Source organism: Oryzias latipes, chromosome 21 (assembly GCF_053564925.1).
Source record: "Oryzias latipes strain Hd-rR chromosome 21, Olatipes_Hd-rR_3.1".
Classification (NCBI taxonomy): Eukaryota; Metazoa; Chordata; class Actinopteri; order Beloniformes; family Adrianichthyidae; genus Oryzias; species Oryzias latipes.
In genome coordinates, this window is record NC_136257.1 from 8,352,089 (window position 1) to 8,374,194 (window position 22,106).

General features: G+C 39.5%; 1 protein-coding gene across 8 annotated transcripts in view; it reads right to left on the bottom strand.

Annotated features, from left to right (window-relative positions):
* Nucleotides 1–22,106, bottom strand: part of usp9 (ubiquitin specific peptidase 9) — a 54,955-nt gene that overhangs the window by 11,814 nt on the left and 21,035 nt on the right. For 2 of the 8 annotated variants that reach the window (XM_023950528.2, XM_023950524.2), the window contains exons 3-32: nt 16,236–16,381; nt 15,803–15,882; nt 15,293–15,405; nt 13,110–13,328; nt 12,411–12,526; nt 12,052–12,303; nt 11,815–11,950; nt 11,583–11,735; nt 10,536–10,640; nt 10,218–10,424; nt 9,988–10,124; nt 8,701–8,739; nt 7,378–7,511; nt 7,210–7,300; nt 6,617–6,730; nt 6,254–6,482; nt 5,958–6,053; nt 5,645–5,856; nt 5,258–5,498; nt 5,036–5,185; nt 4,167–4,287; nt 3,928–4,058; nt 2,845–3,123; nt 2,627–2,752; nt 2,375–2,530; nt 1,954–2,120; nt 1,746–1,854; nt 1,525–1,671; nt 1,286–1,432; nt 70–277 (exon numbers count right to left, since the gene is read on the bottom strand). In XM_023950528.2, coding sequence (XP_023806296.1) covers nt 70–277; nt 1,286–1,432; nt 1,525–1,671; nt 1,746–1,854; nt 1,954–2,120; nt 2,375–2,530; nt 2,627–2,752; nt 2,845–3,123; nt 3,928–4,058; nt 4,167–4,287; nt 5,036–5,185; nt 5,258–5,498; nt 5,645–5,856; nt 5,958–6,053; nt 6,254–6,482; nt 6,617–6,730; nt 7,210–7,300; nt 7,378–7,511; nt 8,701–8,739; nt 9,988–10,124; nt 10,218–10,424; nt 10,536–10,640; nt 11,583–11,735; nt 11,815–11,950; nt 12,052–12,303; nt 12,411–12,526; nt 13,110–13,328; nt 15,293–15,405; nt 15,803–15,882; nt 16,236–16,381 — 4,561 coding nt within the window. The remainder of the gene's footprint in view (nt 1–69; nt 278–1,285; nt 1,433–1,524; nt 1,672–1,745; nt 1,855–1,953; nt 2,121–2,374; nt 2,531–2,626; nt 2,753–2,844; nt 3,124–3,927; nt 4,059–4,166; nt 4,288–5,035; nt 5,186–5,257; nt 5,499–5,644; nt 5,857–5,957; nt 6,054–6,253; nt 6,483–6,616; nt 6,731–7,209; nt 7,301–7,377; nt 7,512–8,700; nt 8,740–9,987; nt 10,125–10,217; nt 10,425–10,535; nt 10,641–11,582; nt 11,736–11,814; nt 11,951–12,051; nt 12,304–12,410; nt 12,527–13,109; nt 13,329–15,292; nt 15,406–15,802; nt 15,883–16,235; nt 16,382–22,106) is intronic. The other 6 variants (XM_023950530.2, XM_023950531.2, XM_023950525.2 and 3 more) reach the window with 5 other exon arrangements.

Consider the following 22,106-nt stretch of genomic DNA (forward strand, 5'->3'; position numbering starts at 1 on the left):
AAAGAAACCATCAGGCAAATTACAAATTTTTAGATGTTAGACAACAAAAAGAGCTACGCAAGTCCATACCTGAGTAGTACATATCAGTCAGGGTGTCAACTATTTGTTTCAGATTGCGCATGCAGCCAACGGCCAGAGCCACCAGGAGCTCAAAGCCAGCATTGATGGAGGCGGGAGTGCTGCAGACTGGGATGGCCTGCTCTGTGGGGAACTCTCCCGTCTTCATGTACTGCAGGTAAACATTTGATGCTGGGAATATGAAGTCATCGATCAGCTCCTGTTAAAGGAATAATGAGGAGGCATGAATCAATTAATAAAGTTGTTTTTTTATGCAAACAGACAAAAGGTATATATATATATATATATATATAGGGTTCTCTCATTACTGCAAGAGTTGCACTTGAAATATAAGAAGGATTATAAATCTTTAAAGGCTGTGAACTCCTAAAGACAGACATGAACATTTTCACACGTTTCTCTCTTGTTTAAACTCAAAGTTCAAACCGTCGTAGAAAAATAAGTCTAGATTTGTAAAATGAAAACACAGATCTGATGGTGATCAAAGATTTGTGTAATTGGCAAACTGACAACCGATGCAGAGCTCGCCATTTTTGGCTGCATACGTACTTGAGCTATCCCGACTGTAATGCAGCAGCCCCTAGAACTTGGGTTGATGACTGCAAAAAGACACATTTTGCGAGAGTGGAAATCTACGGCTTCTCCCTACTTTAGAGTGTGCCTCACTGATATGCCATCTCTCATCCATATGGGAAAAATTCGTCATGACAGGACTGCCTCAGTTAATGTTCACAATATAATCTGGACACCATTTCTAAATCACTTACAGAAAGTTAAAATTATTTAGCTCTGTATGGAGACTGCATTTTTCTTTCTTCTTTTAGGACCTATTTGGACGGCCTGTAAATAAATATTGAATAGAATGTAACTGCCAATTGTTTATTTACTTGTATTTTTACATTCTGTTTTGTAATGGTCTAAAGAGTACCTGAACTGTTTGTTTTGTTTGTCTGATTTTGTACACTTGAAAACGAAAATAAAATATTGAGAGAAAAAAAGAAAATTGGCAGACTGAAGGTATTTTGTAATGGAGGCAAAGCAAGATAAACAGCCCATCGGGATGCCGTGCGCTATTAAAAAAAAAAATGTTTTAAAATAAAATAAAATTTAAAAAAGCATGCAATAATGCCCTGAAAAAATTCAGTGAAACACAGACCGTGATATAGAGAGGGACCACATTTTTGAAAACTGTAGTATGTAAAGGCACCTTTATAAGGTTGGCTCCTCCCTTCTCGCTGCCAATGTAGTACTTCTTTTCCGGTGTTTGAAAAGCAAGGAGCTCTTTGGTGACTCCAAGGTGGCCCTCCAGGATCGTCTCCTCCACACCAGTCTCTCCTGTTCTCTTCACCTCATCCTTAGAAATCACATTTTCAACTTCAACATGTCTTCCTTTACACAACTAAAAATGTTTGGCATGCAGAACAACTACAAAAAGACACTTCTCACCCGTATTCTCTTGAGCCAGTCAATCTCATTGTTAAGCAGCACCTCGGCGTTTGGCAGGTTGATGTTGCTGTTGTAAGCATAGTTTAGCAGGTGTCTGAGCAAGGTGAAGTAGTCCCCCGCATGTTTGGCTCTCTCTTTGGCCGTGCTCTGAACACAGACACGAATCAGTTAGATCAGACACCGAACTCCTCAAAATGGTCAAAGCAAGTGGAGCTACACACCCCCAACACAGTGAATAACAGGGTGATGAAGAAGAGGAGGGGTCGGTGGCCCATGCAGCATCTTGTGGCCATGAGGAAAAACTGCTCCTGAGCCATTTGTCGAACGGACCTGCAGAGAGAGCCGGAACCATGATTTTCTGTGGGACCCACAGCAGGAGTTTGCTGCGTATCAGCTATAGCACAGGGCTAGAGCACGGCTTGTACGTACTTGCTGTGGCAGTGTAGTAACAGGTCTATGATAAAAGTCTGCCACGCCTTCTCTTTGCTTAGTGTGTCCAGAGCCGTGGGCATGAGGGCAAAGCACAGGGTCATGACCTCCAAGGCCTCGCAGCACACCTGCTCATCCTCTCCATCTGGTTCCTTGGCAGCATTTGTCTACAGAGATGGATTTTGTTAAGAAATATAAAGTAAAAACGCACCTCGATGATGACGGACTATTTAAAAAGGTTAGCTTTTAACCCATAAGAACCCAGATGCGCTTTTTCTTAAAACTAAAATTATGTGTATTTTACCACAAACCAAGTAAACTGCAGAATCCATTTCTGATATTTTTCTGTTACACTGCGGCCACCATGGGTTCTCATGGGTTAAGCAGAGATTATAAAAATGCTTTGTCTGGGCTACTGTACCTTCTCATATATCCTGCTGATCTCCTCATTGGAGCTAAAGACGAGCTGCACTGTACCACAGCCTGATGCCCACACGATTTTCTGTATTGCTCGGATTACACAAATGTCTGGGATGTACTTCGACGCCTGGAAAAAGTTCTGATGGCAAATAGAGTTCTGTTGAATCCATTATTACAATTGTTTCACTAGAAATACATGAACCATCTGGATTTTAAAGAGAAAGTAGCAACAATGATTAACAAGAAGCGTTACCTCGTCAGAGATCTGTTGGGCCAGGCGAATGGCTACATTACGCAGCATGCACTCTGAGGCCGGGTTAGGGATGCTTTGCAGGGCGCTCTGAAGAACCAGCGCTTGGTCGTGCGTTGCCTGATTAATCTACAGATGTGGAGACAAGATATGTTGCTGTTTTGGGAGACGGCCAATAAAGAAGACAGGTCAAACGTGTTTGGGATGCGTCATCTTCTTACTGGAGAGACGGGAATATTTCCGTCGGCGTTTGGCTGGCAGGCCTCAGCTACCGCCTTCACGTGTCCAAAACCCACAGCGGTCAGTAGGAGCTTTGCGATCTTTAGTGCGTTGACATAGGCGCCCCTTCGAGTTTCCATGTCTGCCGATGGGAGAAAGTTGTTTCTGGTGAGCATGCTCAGCACCAAGGGCAGGCCGCCGCTCTTCAGGAAGTTGTATTGGAAGTCGCTGGCGTCTTCACCGAGAGTGGCACTGGCTGGCATCAGCAAAGCATACACGACCTGCAACACCAGCAAAATTAAATTAAGCGGAAATTGGTTTCAGCAGACGTGAGATCCAAACTACTGAGTTGTTTTCAACAGAACTTAGAGATGGAGCTTTGGTATCAACTACAATTATAACATGGTCTGGGTTAATACTCAATTCTGATTGGCTGTTGGGTGTGGAAGCCCATTGAGACGACTGTTGTTGTGAATTTGGGCTATACAAATAAAATTATATTGAATTGATTGAAAAGTGATAATCCACATTGATAATGCACACCTAAAAATGAAGTTCCAGTCACATAACTTAAATGTTCTGAATCACTGCGCTGGCTTCTTCAAAACAAACTTTAGCTTCATCATCTGGACAAAAACAGTAAGAGGTCAAATGTCACTCTGAACTGATGCTTTATTTGACCAATCGTGACGAGCAGCATATAGATCTTTTTCCTTTGGCGCTGCAGTCGAGGTCGGTGCCGGCTCAGCACGTTGTGATGTTACCGTGACAACGTGCAGCACCACGTCACAAATAGTCCACTTGTTGTGAAAAAAACGATCTTATCCAAAAAAATAACAAGGATATAGTACTATAAACTGACTGAATATTTATTACTTTTGTAAGTGACCAAGGTAAAAGCGGGATAATGGCCTTTGGACGGATTCCACGGCTTGCGTTAATTTCTGATAATGCACACTTCATCTGCCATTATCCCTCACACATTATGAGGTATTCAACGTTGGGAGGAATACATCTACAAGTACTGACTAACTTATGCTGCTGCTCACACTCCAGTCAACACAACAGGACAGGCTGCACCTCACCTCTATGAGGTAGAGCACTTGTGAGGGGGAGGGGCCAAAGAAGCAGGAGTCCAGTGAGGGACTCAGGCTGTTCTCTCCCAGCTTGGCATGGTCCAAACACACAGCTCTCAGATTCTCTACTGTGGTGTTATCTGAGAACACAAAAAAGGTCAAAATGATGAGGTTTAGGTTCATCAGTCAATCTTTAAATTGATAAATAACTGTGATGTATAGAAATGTAAAACTAAAATATGAATTACCAGGAGGCATAAGCTTCATGAGAACACGAGCTCCATCTCTAAGTAGAGGCATGTTGAGGCTGCAGCCTAGATCAGCGATCTGCCACAGGAAGGAGATGTACCGCAGATGCAGCGACATAATCTGAAATCACAAGAGTCGTTTTACTGCTTATTTACCGATTCTGCAACTAAAAACATTGGGGAATAACACGTTCATAGAGACTGTGAGACAATGGATTTCTTTGTGCTGTTAGGTGTGTGACATGAGTCACCATAAAGCTCCAGAGACTGAGCAAAGGATGAGACGCTTGTTTGTACGGCAGCATGGCATTTTTCGAAAGTGTCTTGTCTCCTTCAGCGTTCGTGGAACCGAAACTTCCGATGCCGCACAGCTGGTTTGTAATAATACGAATAATAATAATAATAATAATAATAATAATAATAATAATACGAGAAAAAGGTGGATACATGGTCCTAAAGCTATGGAAACCCCAAACGGGCATTCAAGAGCGCGCTAAACACGGGTTCTTGATCGGCAATGGTGTTCAATCTTGACAAGATGGGAGGGGCTTTTTCTTCTTTTTCTACTGTTTACTAGTGCATGTCCGCCACCTCGGAGTGCTGCAAATCTCATGAATCTTGTTCTAGACTTTTTCTTTCACAGCTCTATTCTGATCTATATAAGACTTGGTGGATACGATTCTGGAATTATTCATTTTTCCTATATGATCCATACATCACTACCAAATCAGAGAACTTCTGTATCTACACATGAATGCGAGAGTTTTGTACGTCTTTCGCTCAATACGCGCGTTTACATGTTCTCTAGAAGTGGCCGCTTGAACACGCGTTGCCGAGGGAGCGTGAACGTAGCTTTAATGTTAGCTTACCACGCCAGGCAGACAGCTTTCCACCTCAGGGTTGGGCCCGTCGCTGTAGTGGTTTCCATGGTTACCAGGAGAGCCAGTAGACGAGTCAGAGGAGCTGTCTGGACTTGAGGGCATGTTGGCACTCACCTGGGTCAGCTTGGCCGTGATCAACTGTTCAAACAAATACCTGTGTTAAAGCTGATGTAATATGAGAGAACGGGGTGTTGGAAACGCAGCCCTCACCGTTTTGTCCTTCAGACTGAGCTGCCCGATCAACTTCCTGTCATCAGCTGGATCCACCACCTCACCCCCAATAAACAACTCGACCTTTGTATGCGCAGCATTAGCCTTTATTCTGTTTAGAATCGCCCGCCTCACCGAGCCAATCGTGTCGTTGGTGTGGGACCAGATATCTAAATCATCTACTTGGCGACCTTGGTTTGGGAAACGCACAATCAAAGTTATGTGCTTTCCCCTGAAAGCTCTGCAAGAGATAAAATGAAGATCAATAGGAGAAATACGTAACAAAACAAAACAAAGACCTGTAAAAGGATGTGATTTTGTTTGCGCTTTAGTTAAGGAATCAGTGTTTTGATGCGGTGTATATGTTAAAAAAACTCCAGCATGTACCTGGACATGGGCAGTATGGTTCTCTCCTCGTGGTAGTCGCTGTCACACTCGTTGATATACTCCTTGAGCACAGTCAGAACGCGTACCATGCGGATGGCCTCCTGCCTAGCACAGTTAATGCTGTCTTTGTCTCCGTCCAAAACACAAAGGGTATCATAAGACGCCTTCAGACGGTCGAAGCAGGACTGGATGAAATCCTCGTGAATCTCAACCTACAGTAGGAGGAAACACATGAGGACAAATGGATGAACAAAAACTGGAGTCAAAAATGCTTGAAATATTTCATGACAAATCCATAAAGGAATAACAGTACCTGATTGACTTGTAGTTTGGGACCAAGGTTGGTGTAAATCTCTTTCAGCAGGTCTATGGCTCGGCTAGCAATGTCATCGCTTCCTTGAATTACCACCTGAGGTAGAAAGGGTTTCACAATAAAAGTCACTAGAGAGACGAGTAAAATCCCAAAAAAAATCAGCTCGTCTTTTAAATGCATAGTGTCTATGCAGAAATAAAAAGATTGAATTGGTCGTACAATTAACCACAACTTATAGGATAAGCGGACAGATGTGAACTTTCAGATTCTCTGATGAAAGTCACCAACATCCTTACCCTCCACAGATAGTCCAGGCCTATTAGCTCCAAGTCATCCATCATGTAAGCCCTGCGCTTTGCAACCAGCTTCCCCTCCCTGCAGTTGACGGCCTTGAAGAACCTCTCAAAGCACTTCATGCCATTTTCCGTCAGCAGAGACGGATCCAACTGCAGAACGTTATTCTCAAAGAAGTCCTTATTGATGTCCGGATCCAGGTCTGGTTCATCCCCCATCAGCTTGGAGTACCTGCAGACAAGAAAGAATGTGTACAATCAAAAAAATAGAAAGGAAAAAAAAAAAAAGAAACTGCCAATTGATAAAGACAACCGATTGAACAGATTCAAGGTAAATACTAGAGGACATGAAAAATCAAACTGAACCATTTGAAGCAAGCTTCGCGATCGCAGAGAAACACAGCATTCTCAGCCAGACACTTCCAGATCTGCTTGGCTTGAGGGGCACACAGCCACAGCTGGCCGTCTTTTAAAAGAAACCTAGAAATAAAACAAAAAACACAATCAACACTGGATGATGGTGGCCTCAAGATTAAAGGCAGGTCACGGATAAGATGCTTTTGAATAGAGGCACAAACCACTTGCAACATAGGAGCAATCAATAATGGGGTACAAGATGCATTACCTTTGCTTTCTTTTTTAGTTTTGCTCAGTTAAATCTAAGTTACAGTATTTTCTGCACTATAAACCGCACTTAAAAGCCCAAATTTCTTTGCCAAAACAACATTGCGCCTTAAAGTCCAGAACGCTTTTTATATGGATCAATTCTGGTTGTGCTTAATGATGTTGCAGCTAACGCGGTTAACGTGTATCAGTCTCTGACCGTCTATTTTTTGCATTTTAATAACAAGGTTGGGTGTTAGTGTACTCACAGTTATGTGTGTTTTAGCTGTCATTTTATGTGTTACTGATGTTTAATGAATGACAATGTTCTGTAGTGGTTTGTTGAAGTAACACACCTCAGGAAGTTGAGTCGCTCCTGAACTTCTTGGACGTGACTGTAGCGGCTTCCTGGTCTGACTGTCTGAGGATCAAACTCTGCTTGTTCTTCTGAAATAATAGGCACACGACCAGTTAAACTGCAAATACCACACACTTCATCCCAAATATTCTGCATTTACAACTACCTTTGGATAGCTGCCTCATAGTCTCCATGTAAGCAGAGAGGTTCTCGGCCACGAGGGTGACCAGAGCGTGGTTATGCTGCAGCTGGTTGATCAGGTCGTGCCGGTAAAACACGTGTGGACTTCTCTGGGTTTGGCTGGAGTGAACAGAAAAAGAGGAGTGGGAAGGTGTTAGGGGCACTAAAGCATTTTGGGTGAGAGAACAAAACTGGGGATTAAAAAAAAAAATTTAGGAGACAGAGTTGGCATATGATGAAGGGAAAAAAAAGGCATAATTGATTTCAAATGTATTTTTGACAAAGAAAGCAGCATTTAGTACGTGTGTGTGTGTGAGCGTGTGTGTGAGCGTGTGTGTTGGCATTTCTTGATTAACCAGAAGAAACCCTGCCATAAAAGCCATTTCTTGCCTTGTTACCATTTGGTTTAAAAACTGAAGTAATAAAAAGGCAAAAAAAGCATCTACAAAACTAGATAAAACTATATTTCCAGATAAAAACTCACTTGAAAATGAGGGTAGATTGATTACTTTTTAAAAATATGGTCACACCATTGTGACTACATGTATTAAATAAGAGGTCATAGTGACCCAATCCATATTTTCACCAAAGAAAGTGTCTGATTAAGTTGGTCCAAGGCATGAAATCCCACGATATTTTTAAACAAACAATTTAAGGTGAAAGGGTTTGGCATAAAGAAGAGGGCTCCATCTCAAAGGACCGACCGCTTATTCAAGTTTTGAATGCAAACAGAAAAGATTGCACCATTTGGTGCCAAAAATTCAGACTAATAAGGAAACTTTTGTCCAAAGAAATGCTTTTTAAGAAACTTGTATTTCTTTTGTCAAAATGCAAAGATTTACATAAAAATAATTCTGTTATTTTGTTGCAGCAAATATTTAAATAGAAAGAATTTTAAACCCCATCATTTAAACAAATGTGATCCAAATGACATCCAATTATAAAGACTAGCAGTAGAATTATTCTATAATGCATAACTTTCTTTCATTCAGTACCCTCCCATGCTAAAAGCTTCATGACTGGTCCTATCTTGTGTTATTTTTCTTATGTAATCTTTAGATATGCCAGTCTAAATAAGTCATTTGAGATGAAACCCAAAGAAGAAAGGTTGAACCTATTCAGAGCTGAAGCCCCCTTGAAGCACAATCAATGCACGACTTTTAGGCTGCATCAGGTCTTTACAGGTTAAGTGAATTCATGTCATTGATTTACATTTTGTAAGACATTATAAACAGGACAAAAAAAGTATATTATTAGACTTCATGTAATACAGAAATAGATGAAACCCTGGAATTTGCACTCAACTTACCCTTCTAAGTTCGTTTCAATGTAAATTGGCCTTTTCTTTCTGAAAAACAACAGGTAAACTACAATTTTCCAGTGACTAATAACTACTTCAGTTTAAAAACAATTCAATTGTGGTCAAATTTATGAGCTTATTCAAGTGTCTCGTTGTCCAACTAACCCTAGCACATAATAAAAGGTAAGAGCTGTAGTAGTCTTGTGCACTTATGCTTTAAAGGAAATTGTCCGACATGGGCTGAAGGAGCACAGTCCACAAAGACTTTCAGGTCTGAGTGGAAGCGCAAAAATACCCCTCATAACATAAGAAAGCCAGATCCTTTTGGATTTAGGGCTCTTGGAACACATCCGTAACCACTGAAAAGGGCCAAACGCTTTCTTAACTATACACAATATTGTAAAAATAAATTTGTGTGTTAACAGAAAAATGATCAAGTCATTTGCTTTGGTGCTTTACGTTTATTAAATTAACAAGCTGATTTTAAGAACTAATTATAGGGATGGTTTTCTCAGGTTAAAGAGGTAAACTTATAAACATTGAGTGACAAGACGAATGTTTCTTTTCAATACTCATTCTAACAATTTTTTAAAACAAAAATGTAATCTTTTAACTTGGCTTTAGGCCTACTGTCTCCCCTTTTGTCTCTAGGGAACTATTTTTCATTTATTGCATTGCCTGAAAAGTTTGTGAGGGATTTAATATAAAACGTCCTAAGTTTTTAAAGACCCACTCAGATGAAAATTGGGTTTTTAACATGTTCTTAGGGAATTTTTTGGATGATGGAGAACATAAATTAAGAAAATTGAGCTCAAAGTTGGATTTCTGAGTATTTTCTTTATCATCATTGTGAATTTGGAGCCGACAGAAAAATTCGATTTGAAAAGAGCCCGTTTGTGACGTCGAAAACATGTTTTTGTAGGATTGGTAAGGTTGGGTTGGAGTTGTGAGGGGCTGTAAGCTAGCAGAGCTAGCAGGAGAGTGTGTAAACAGAGAGCTCTCAGCAATGGGAAAAGGGAAAGGGGGCGGGGTTGCGCCACCTTCAACTCTGAGGTGAATTTTTGATGAACTACTGCGCTCTGCAGAAACTTACTCCTAGAAAATAACAGTTTGGGGTTTTTTTTTGCGAAAAATGGTAATTAAATTACATAATTAAAAAACCCACTGAGAATACTTTTACAAAAGAGCAAAAGATGATCGGAGAGGGTCTTTAAGTGCTAAGAGATCATGTACAAAACAGATCTAGATAAAACCTTACATTCAACACACATTTACTGGCATTTTTCAGAACCTCACCTAAGATTTTGAGGAGCTTCACCAAAGAGGCTGCAGATTTCTCTGATTTGTTTCAAGGCAGGGATCACCCATTTGTCATTGGTTCGCAGCTCCTCTATAAAACGATCGATCCATTGAATCTTCTGCGTGTCTCTGTCCTGTGAGTCCAAGACCAAATCTCAGTAAGTTGAAGCTCAACAAGATCACTGTGGTAGTTGGTTTATTACCGTTGTGTCTTTGTTTTCATTTACCTGTGAGCAACTGTAGTCTAATATTTTGATGTGAGCATTGAGTGCCTGGTCCATAATATCTACAGGAACGTCATCACTGTGCGCCAGGTTCCACAGCAGGTTGAGGACCTTGTGGGCCATCACCCCGTCTTTGTCGTCCTCTGCTAAGCGCCGGATAAGTTCCAGCAGCTTTTCACGCTGCTTCTTGCTGGCATTGGTCCAGCTCGCCTGGATGTAAGAAGAGAGTAGGACTTAGAGACACAGGTACTGCCGGAAATGTCAGAAACGGTCATGTGATTTCACCAAGAAAAATGTATATCTGTATATATAAATATATACCTTAAAACAGTCAAAAAGATGATCAAGCTGCTCAGGTGAGAAGTCCCATGCTAGCTTAGCCAGAAGGTCATGGACATTCTTTACAATAGCCTCATGCTTTCCAGCCTGAAAATGGGAACAAAAAAGTCATTTGTCAATCAATCATCCCTGTTATGACTATCTTTCAGGTTAGTCAACTTCTAAATATATTTTAAAAGCAGATTGCCGGGCAGATTAGAGAGAAGAAAAAAAAAAACACCATTCTTATTAATCCAATTTTCTTTAGCTATTAAAAAATAAAAACAGTTTCTAGAGCTCATCTGATGGTGGAATATCCCCATCTGAACATTTTTGCTAAATTGGGTGACCAGTTTACTAAGTGTGTAAGCATGTAGGTTTGCTCTGGAGACTAAAATAGGATTCTGTTGTCGTTATCAAGCTGCCTTCACTGGCGCCCTGTGAATCTAAGAGTTCAGTATAAAGTTTTGCTGTTTGGTTTTAAAGCTCTTCATGGTCTTGCTCCTGCTTACTTAACAGATGTTTTAACTGTTCCCAGCCATTCTAGAGTTTTATGGTCTGCTAGCCAGTATCTGCTTGATGAGACCAAATTAGGGCATAAACACTGGGGTCAACATGCATTTTCAGTTGCCGGCCTCCAGTTATGGAATAATATTCCTCTAAAGCTGCATATGATGAAAGACCTGAACAGTTTTAAACGTCAACTTAAGATTTACACTTTTAGATTGGCTTTTATTACTATGGCTTTTAATTGTTAGACCGCCTTTCACGAATTTTACTGCTCTTTTCCGTTTTATGCAACATTTGTTTTAGTTTTTATTCTGAATTTGCTACATTTTTAATTTTCTCTTTTTATTGTAAAGCCCTTTGGTACAATGACTACACTGTAAAGGGCTATATAAATAAAGATTAATCTTTTTTTGTGAAAAACTAGCTGAACAAAGTAAAAACAAAGATCCACACTCAAGCCCTCAAATAAAATGCTTTTTTCTTTTAAATCACGTATTATTCATTTGTTAAATCGTGTCTATTGAAACACTTAGAAAGCACCTGTGCTGCCCAGATGTTGTCCAAATCTTGCATGGTAAGAGCTTTCTCCTTAATAACAAAGCGAAGAATCTTCTCCAGTTTTTCCACATACTGGGGTTGGTGCAAACTGTCTCTTAGCACGATAGACAGTATGTGGTTTTGCTGGATCCATTCCTGGGAGAGGGCGAGAAAACACTAGGAAATTGAAATTTATTAAGGAGAGAAGCATTACAAAACCGTGAAAATGACATACCGCCATCCGCTCAGCAGTCAGCCATTCCTCTTCCTCGGGGTTATGACGATGAGTGTAGTAGGACACGCTGGAGATCACTTTGTTAACTTCATTTAGTGCATTCATTTTGCCATTAAAAGAAGAAATTTGCAATAACCTGGCCAAAAAAAAGGGGAAAAAGGCGAGTTAGTTTATAACTGTGATTGCATTTTAGAAAACAGTCTCTGAAAAACGTACAGACAATGAGGAAACACTTACCTAAGAATCATTTTTAACCTAAAAATCTCTAAATTCTTCACAGTCTCCTCCTGTCCTGGTACACGAGAGGCCAGATTCTTCAGAGACTTGATTATCATGGACAGTGCGTCATTTTTGGCTTCGTTCTTGGCCTCTTTTTTAAGCTCCTCATCCGTGAGATTCTCTAGAAACTGAGGAACCATCTCGATGACTGGAAGGAAGTACTTCTTTACTGTGTGCAATGTGAGGAACTCGTAACACTGGCCAAAAGGTCTAGGAAAAAGACAACAAATCGTTTAAAAAAAACAATGATTGTGCTCAACAAAAGTAATTTTAGAGAATAACATTTTCAGCATTAAAACTATTTTCAAGATACTCACTTGATAAGTGCAGCGATGATCTGGACGTTCAGTGCTTGGCCGCTCATGAAGCGATCGTGCAATATTTGAAACCCGTTTAAATTGCCAAATTTGTTTATTAAGTCCACCAACCAACCCTGTAAAGATAGAGAATAAGGATGATTATAAAAGTTACATTGAATCTATTTAATGTTGCAATGTTGTCAATATTTTCAACAATGTGCAATAGAAAATTATGTTTTGCCATTTCATGTGCTACAATCAAAATTGTAATCTTAAAAAATAAATATGATTGTTCTTTTGTGATAAGCCTCACCGAAAAACAAACACTGAACAAAAGGAAAAAATATGATTTCTAAAACTCATCATCTCTTATAAAAAGAAACCCAGAAATCTCCGGTTTTTCCCTAAGACTAACACTGAATAAACTATTGAAGGGTTTTTGTAAAATCTTTGTGAATATAAAGCAGATAAACTCCAACTACTTACAAATATAACAGGACAGTTTAGCAGTAAAACCCTTAGTAATGATTGGCCTTTTGCCAGCAGAGGCAGACAGGCCAAGCAGTGTTTCTGTATTGCTCCCACAACCCTGCACCTACACCAGATTAATCACTCTTTCACTGCAGAACTCCCATGAGAATGGAGCTCTTCTTTGATGTGGGCCAAATGTCTGGTGGGCTGCGAGTATGGGGAGTTCAGATTTGACTTGAGATTCACCTTAGGAGATCGCGGGTCTGGTGGTCGGGCATAGAGCTCATCATCAGGCAGCTGTGCGCCAGCAGGGACGGTCTCCGAGGGCCGTGTGCCATTGTAAATGTGGAACTTGCAGTGGGGGTTGGTGGCCATGGCTAACAGCTCCAATAAAGGGAACCAGTCCTGAGAGAGCTTTGCAACACACAGCTCCACCAAACGGTGTGTGTTATTAATGATACATCTCTGTGAAACAAAAGAAAACAACATTTACATTAGAAGCAGAATATACCAAATATAAGTAGTTGATGATTTTGACTTCAGCTTCTTTAGAAAAGCAGTAGCAAAACTACAAAAAGATGCCTCCTCTAAAGAATTAGACTCTTCCTTTGTTTGGTATTTAAAATTAAATGATTAGATTGAACAAATTCGTCATTTAGGTAACCATAAAATAGATGCATTATTCTGCTTTGCATTCCTGCTAACAAGTGTGCCCCTAGCCCCCACCACCTGTTCCCAAAAACAGGTGCCAAATGTTGCAGTTCCTCCAAAGATCACTAGAGGCAGAAAGGACCAGCTTTACATTGACTACCACTATAAAAAGTCATGGTTGCTTTCGTCTAAAGATTGTGTGCTGCTTTATTTTTGATTCTGGGCTAAATCCTCTTTTTTTTTCATTAAAGCTTGAAGTTGCACATATTTAGACTGTACGATAACTGGACCAAGCAAGAGTGATGTCACCCATTGTAATGGTTTACTTCCAGCTCCAACGACAATAAGTCAATTCAGTACTAATTTTGGGGGTGATTTGGACGTTGCCATTTCGGAAATAGAAATTGACAGTAAGCAGTGATTGGTCAGAGTTGGTCCAAGTCAACGTTTCTATGGCAACCACCCTAACCAATCAGGAGTAAGCATGTTGGAAGGCCACACCCCTAAGACTTGAAAGCAGGCTTGAGAGAATCCTTCAAACACTCTGAATGTTCGACATGAGTCCATATACTTTTATTGAGGCATCCGATTGGTCAGTTTATAATTTGTATAACCTGAACTGAAAAAAATATATTATTAAAAAAACTGGATTTGCAAGAATATGTTAAGAAAAGTTAATAGAACAAGAGTTATTGTGTGTAGTCTTTCTTATAATAGCCGTTGATTCCTCAATAGAAGCCTACAAGTCTTCGGCTTTATGGGGCCAGCGGGCCCTTGGTATTTGAACGGAAAGCGGGAGGGGTAACTCGGTCCAGTTATCATATACAGTCAATGGTTGGACCCAACTGGGCTTGAGATCTCTTTGTCCTTCCCAAAGGCAGTTGTCGAAACAGCATTTTGTTGTGTGGGGGTAGCAAATTCCAGTCAATGTGCCCGACCCACTTCAGCATTCCTTTTCACGTGCAAAATCAAGCGTGCGATTTCAGAGACTATATATCCGTTCTATTAATCTATGGTGCACCCACAGATCAGCTGATCCCCACTAAATTTCCATCACAAAACCACGATCACATGCTAATCACTTATTCTCTCTCTCACAGCTCCTCATGTGGCATCACCCAAATATGTGATGCAAAAGCAACAAGAAATACATCTGTTCAACTGTTCCTCATTAAAAATGTGATTTTCTCTTAGGTGGATTCACACGGTTTCATGTTTTCAAGAAAACTACCGGTAGATATGAAGGAAGCAATATAGTAATGACTAACCGCAGCATTCCAAACAAGACTTTACAGGCTGTAAAATCTTTTATGAAACGAAACAAAAAAGGAAGCATTTAAAAACTGCATTGGTGGATTTGAAGGTGTAACTGAGGTGAAGTGTTATCTATATCTTTGAATTACTAACAGTTTGTTTAGAAATATTCCAACACTGAGTAGATATTTTCTGGTCTCGCTGGGTTGCTGCTTGAAGCATTTACTACATGTTTCCAGTCAATCAGACAATAAAAAAGTTTAAAAAAAAAGATAAAACGATCATTTCATCAGTTTCATCGCCTTTTCTGATTAGCCATATTTTCCTATTCCCGATAACTGTAGTTTTCTGTCAGCCATTCATAGAACACGAGTCCAGTAGGAGACTAAAATAGGCTCCTTTTTTGGACCATAAGTACACGTAAACATTCAAACTCAAAAAACGTATTTTTAAAACACATTAACTTTTTTTTTTTATATTTTCAAAACAATAGGGAAAAAGACTAAGTTTAAATGACAGCTTACATGAATCTCAAACTTCCAGCCACTGACTGCCTCGTCTGTCAGGATCTTTGTGAAGGAAATGGTCAGACCATCCCTGAAAAACCTCTGACAAGCCTCACACTTCACGTCCAGCCCTGCAGGAAGTCAAAACATCACAATCATGAGATCAAATACTATTATAACCCAGGATGGGAGCACAGTTAAGTTACTACCAGTCCATTGGTCTAACCGAAATCATTTCTCATGTACCAAATTCTGACCGATTATATTAAATATGAAAACAAACATTTAAGAAAGTGAGATAGTAAGTTTAAACAGAAAAAATGTGCCATGATAGGAATACACCACTTTGATATGATTCAACACAGTGCCTAAAGATTTATACTTAACTATATATTAATAAAGTGAATAATATACATATACATGTCATATACAGTGTTCTCACAACAAATTTGCTAAGTATAAACCAGCTTTGAAACTATTAAGTAAAAAAAGAACTGGTGCCAAAATGCCAAACAAAAATTCCAATACCTTTTTTACTCAGGTCTATAGCAGCTTCCAAGAGAACTTCTAATTCTCCTTTTGGCAAAACTGGAACAACCCAACGAGGCCTGGCAGAGAGAAAAGACAGACTAGTGTCAAAATACAATTTTACAAGACGAAAGAAAAACTATTCTAAATGCAGAGTGAAAGAATTATTACTGGTTGGAATTTGATCATTTGAATCACTAGAGATAAATTAACATTGATTTTAAGGAAATGTGTTTGTTATTAAATAAAATTCTGCTGGCTTCCCTACGATTCTCTAATGCAAAGTTAGATGATTTTTTAATTTAAGAGCCAAATACTTGTGCTCACAATTAACCAAACCTTACAAAGTAAGAATGTTATGTTTAGTATATTGCACTTTTTAAGACCTAAAACTAAATTAATTTAAGATGTAATTTCAGAGAGGGAGCCAAACCTGTTGATCATGTCATCGAGCTTGGCTAGGTCAGTGTGAGGGAAAGCAGGCTCTTCCTCCTCCAGCTGAGGGGGCCTATCAACCTGACTCTGCTCATCTGGTGGGCTCACTGGGGAGTTCTCATTCGATGAGTTAGGAGAGGATGTCTGGAAGAGAAAAAAAAGAAATCACATTTAAAATCAATATGGTAGAAAACTATGAAGTAATCATATCACGTCAGGCCATTTACACTCACAGGCCACTTTATTAGGCACACCTGTTCAACTGCTAATTAATGCAATTTTCTAATCAGCCAATCAAATGGCAGCAACTGAATGCATTTAGGTATGTAGACATGCTCAAGACGAACTGCTGCAGTTCAAACTGAAGTTGAACGTGACGTGGTTGTTGGTACCAGACGGGTTGGTCTGACTATTTCACAAACTGCTGATCTACTGGGATTTTCACCCACAACCATCTCTGGGGTTACAGAGAGTGGTCCGAAAAAGAGAAATTATCCAGTAAGTGGCAGTTCTGTGGACGGAAATGTCTTGTTGATACCAGAGGTCAGAGAAGAATGTTCAGACTGGTTCCAGCTGATAGAAAGGCAACAGTAAGGCAACTGAGGTCTACAGAAGAGCATCTCTGAACACACAACACGTCCAACCTTGATGCAGATGGGCTATAGCAGTGTTTTTCAACCAGTGGTGCCGCGGCACACTGGTTTTTTCTTTGTGTTTATTTGATTCTATTAAAGACATTTTGATAAGAATAACGGGATACCGCGATTTAGCTGCAGCTATAACTGTGTAAGGAAAGTCCCGCCCCTTTAACTGTCTCCACCAATCATTCTTGAAGGCTTAATCACATGTCATCAGTCTGACCAATCAGAAGTGGTTAAAGTATTCACTTCCTTGTTTCGATTTAGCGCAAAAAAAAGTCTCTCTGTTCTAACAAAAATACCAGCTAAAGCTCGTCTTTAGCGGTGTAGCTTTCCACAGAATCTGGTATCAGACTGGAACAAGTGAACAAAACAATGAAGCTCAAAGACGCTGGTCTTTCTGCGGTCGGCGGATTACGGGCACTACATCTCCCATGATGCAGTAAAGTGACTGTCTTAGCACACAATAAGTCTCTCCTCTTAACGTCTTAAAACAACGAACACACAAACAGTTTTTGAATCTTTTGACTGAATTTTTAATACATCTTTTAGAAAAAACAGCTGCAGCTTCCAGCTTTTTCTGCAACAATTATCACAAAAATGCATGTGAGATTGCAGAGCGGCTGTAGATCAACAATACAGACTGAGCTTTTTCTTTTTTTTTATTTATTTTTTTGGATGCTGGTGTGCCGCGGGATTTTTGTCAAGGTTAAAGTGTGCCGTGGCTCAAAAAAGGTTGAAAAACACTGGGCTATAGCAGCAGAAGACCACACCCCACCACACCGGGAGTCACTCCTATCAGCTAAGGTTAGTAACAGTGATGAAAGTCAGGCAAGGAAAAAATCCCTGAACTTTTCTTTGAGCGATATGGCGGGCACAGAGCGAAATTTTGGAAAAATACGTGGTCTTAGATGCATTCTGGTGCATTCTGGCAGCTAGTTATTCACTTCTTTATCAAGAAACTAAGACTAATTGGAGCATCATGATTTGTCATTCAAACCCCTAGTTTGACTCTCCATTAAGGACTTGCTGGTCCTAAAAAAGAATTTGGAAAATTGCTCAAAGTAACACAATCCTACAATCTACGCTTTTCCTTAAAGCTGCAAAACATACAATTGCTAAAATATAGTAACATCAAAGCCCCAAATGGCAAAAAGAACACCAGTAACTATGATATTCTATGAAAATACCTCAGTTATTTATACATTATTTCTGCTTTAGAAATGACTGATGTACAACATCCACTTGCACTGTTTTCTCAAACTATAATTACATCAAAATATGGGATCTGCTTTAAACTATAATTCTATAACATAATACATCAATTCTTTAACACCAATACTAAGTAATCTGGGAAATATCAAAACAAACATACAAACTAAACTAAACATTGTAAACATTATTTTTTAAGGGAGTGCGGGGTCCAAACCATCAAATACTTATAATTAATGTTAACTATACTGAACTAAATCATGGTAATTAGGAAATACAAATAAATTAGATAGAGAAATGTATTCAAAATAAAAACTGAAACTCAAAACTAAAATTGAAATTATTTCAAAATGTGGTTTTGAGATTATTTTACACAAAAAAGTATTTGACCTACACTACCTTAAAAATCTTTTTTTTTTTTTCCAGCCAAGACCACTTCAATTTGTTTTTTATCGTCTTCTCACAACTGAGGTCGTGACCACGCTCAATAATGACGATGCCTGCCATTAATTTAACACAAATTTGATCGCAAACTCTTCAGATGTGTTTGTGAAAGTTTAGCGTGGGTCCGCCAGTTTTGGTCTCTAGGGAAGCAAGTCACGCTGACCACGTGGTGCAGACAGAGCCAATCAGACCCGTCGACGCATCCGAAAGCAACTAAAACGTCCCGTCATTGGTCAATTAGGCCGGGAAGACGAAAGATGGCCACGACCATAGAGGAAGCGATCTGCGGAGAAATATAGAAAATAAAGCTAAAATTAGCTGATTTCAGACCATTTTCTAATCCGGAAAGCGATTTGTCCGTAGAGATCAGGTCTTTATTTCCCGGAAAGTACGTTCGGTTTGCTCAAAAACCCGGATTTCCGGGAATTCCCGGAAGACTTTCATCACTGTAGTAAACTGATGCTACAATTCACACACTCGCCAAAACTGGACAACAGAAGATCGGAAAAATGTTGTCTGGTCTGATGAGTCTCCTTTTCTGCCTCATCATTCAGATGGTAGGGTCAGAATTTGGCATCAAAAATATGAAAGCATGGATCCATCCTGCCTTGTATCAATGGTTCAGGCTGGTGGTAGCGGTGTAATGGTATAGGGCATATTTTCTTGGCACATTTTGGTCCCGTTAGCACCAACTGAATATGGTTCCAACACCACAGCCAACCTGAGTATCGTTGCTGATCGTGTCCATCCCTTTATGGTGAAATGGGAGATTGGGGTCATAGATGTGCAGTCTACAAATCTGCAGCAACTGTGTGATGCTACCATGTCAATATGGATCAAACTCTCTGAGGAATGTTTCCAGTACCTTTTTGAATTGATGCCAGCAAGGATTAAGGCAGTTCTGAAGGCAAAAGGGGTCCAACCCGGTACTAGCAAGTTGTACCTAATAAAGTGGTCGGTAGCTGTAGTTCTGAGTAAAAACATTGAGATTTTGTCAATGTATAAATCAATGTACGGTAATCCTTATTTCAATACAATTGACATAGGATAATGGCCTAACAATCAGAAAATATGTAATGAGCAGGTATATTAATTTTTTTGACAAAAACAAAAAGCATCAGCTTATTATATTTATATTTTTCAGTCACTTTGCCTTGAAAAAGCTTTTAAAACTGCAAAATCATGCTCTTGTAAAATAAAACCCATTTAAGGGTAATGAACCAATCAGATGTTATATCTGGTAAAACATTACATAAGTTTTTCTTTAATGCATTCTAATTGTGTTTTACAGTTGAAAGTCCCAGAATGTTTTAATCGTAACTACTTTTTGGTTGAATAAATAAAACAAACTGTTAGATGTTTGACACTAAGCAAAGATTTCAAGACAAAAAAGTTGTTTTTGTGTGTGCTATAATCTGAGTGACCCCAAGACTTCTTTATTTTTTTTACCTTTAAGTAGCAAATATTTTATCAACTGCAATTTCTATAAAAAAAAAAAATAAATAACTTGATCAGTTTTTGGACCACAAAGCTTTTGGGTATAATTTATTTCTGCTGTAAATTCAACATTGCTGCATGGTGCCACTGTGGTTCCCACTCTTCCCTTACAGCAAGAAGGTTCAGGTCCCGGCTGGGGGACCTGAAACAGAATCACCTTTGGGGAACTTTCTGTGTGGAGTTTGCATGTTCTCCCTGTGGGTCAGACTGGCGACCTTTCCAGAGTGTACCCTGCCTTCGCCCACAAGTGGTTTTGAAAATGGATGAATGGTAAACTCAACACAGAGCTTTAACTCTAACAATACTCGGTTGTTGGCATCTTGTGTTTTGATATTCAAGTGAAACTCCTATTAAAACCATTTTTAGGAAAGCTGCTCTGATTTCTCTATAATGTGAAACACTGGACATGATTTTTATATGCATCAATTCATCTGACATAAAAAACCAAAGATGGCCTTATTTAAGTACGGTAACTCACTGACCATAATCTCTTGTGCATTCATGCAGACTGCATGATGGAACACAAAACCATCCCAAATTGGTCATTTACCAAGGCATCCCTGGATCCATCCAACAAAAGGTCGAAAACAAGAAAACGTCATACTCTCTGAAGATTTACAGGACATTTAAGATGGGAGCATTTGTGCATTAGTTGTAGGAGTTTTCATTGAAAGCTGGTACTTTCAGTTGGTTTTTTATACTGTTGAGAGAGGCTCAAGAAGCTGCTGAATGTGAATGTTCTCTGAGCTAGTGTCATCAGGTGTGTATCTAAAATTTTTTATCTTTAAACATTAGACGATCTATGACTTATTCAAAATAAATTACAAGTATATTAACAAGAAACAAAGAGCAGCAAATTCTACCTACGGTAACCATTTATAATTCACCCTCTTGTGTTTTACATAAACGACTGTGTTGTAAGTTTAGCAGCTTTCCATCAACAAAAACATCCCCAAAACACCACATGGTCGTACTGGTATGTTGGTGAATCTATTCACAAAAGAATTGGATTGTCCCCGACATGACTGTCACTACTTCTTGAGCCTGAATTACAGAATGCAACAGCATCCTGATGGCCCTTAACAAAGTGAACCAGGAAGACTTTTGTGAAGTTCTAGTATAAATATATATTTTCTATTTCTGTTCTATTAAAAAGGACTAAAATGTTCTGTTATGGGCCCAGGTAAAAAAAAAAAAAAAAAGGCGGTCATATGAGCTGGTGTTCCATCACTTTTACCAAATAGTCTAAATAAAACTTATAAGAACACCGAACAACCGACTTCTAATTAAACTATCTTATTTTACCAACTTCAAAATGCTAATACAGTTTTGTGCCGTGAGTCTGAAAAAGGTAGAGAAGTATAGGATCAAGTTGAAACAGTCTACCAATAAAACTGAGTGTGAAACTTGAGCTGCTTTCATGTCTCATGTTTCTATACCAACATATGCCAGAGCAAAGAGTTCCTATTCTAGATTCCAGGTAGTGTGTCTGTTGTTCTGGTGACTACGAACACATAAAATACAAGACAAAAGAGGTCTGCACTCTTAAAACTTCCTTGGACATGTCATAGGTCCTGTCATGCCTCAATGTTTGTGAATGTACCGCCTGAAAGTCTCTATTCCACCGTTACACGTATGTCTTGAAGTGGAGTCATGGCGTCTGGTTTCATAGTCTTCTCTCCTTGAAACATTTCGTTTCTCACCCAAGTAGCTTCATCAGATTGATGAGGAAGACGATAAGTCTTTGACTCAATTTCAAAACACCTGGATGAATGACAACCCTCATCGACATTTACACGTAAACTACAAGATGAGCCATAAAGACAAGAACCCATAATGGTGCATTTGAGCACCAAAGCTATGCATTTTCCCTGCCCTCCCTGTAAAATTAGTATACATAACCATCAGTAGCAATGTGAGCAGCTAAGGGAATAAAGGAGGGATATGCATCATCAAGAAAAAAGGCAAAACTGAAACATAAAATGTGGGAGTGTGTGTTGAAGGCTCCTTCTGCTTGGCTGACCTACATAGGCAGCTTGCCTCTCACGTCTCATCTCTAACCACCACAGGCCTGCACG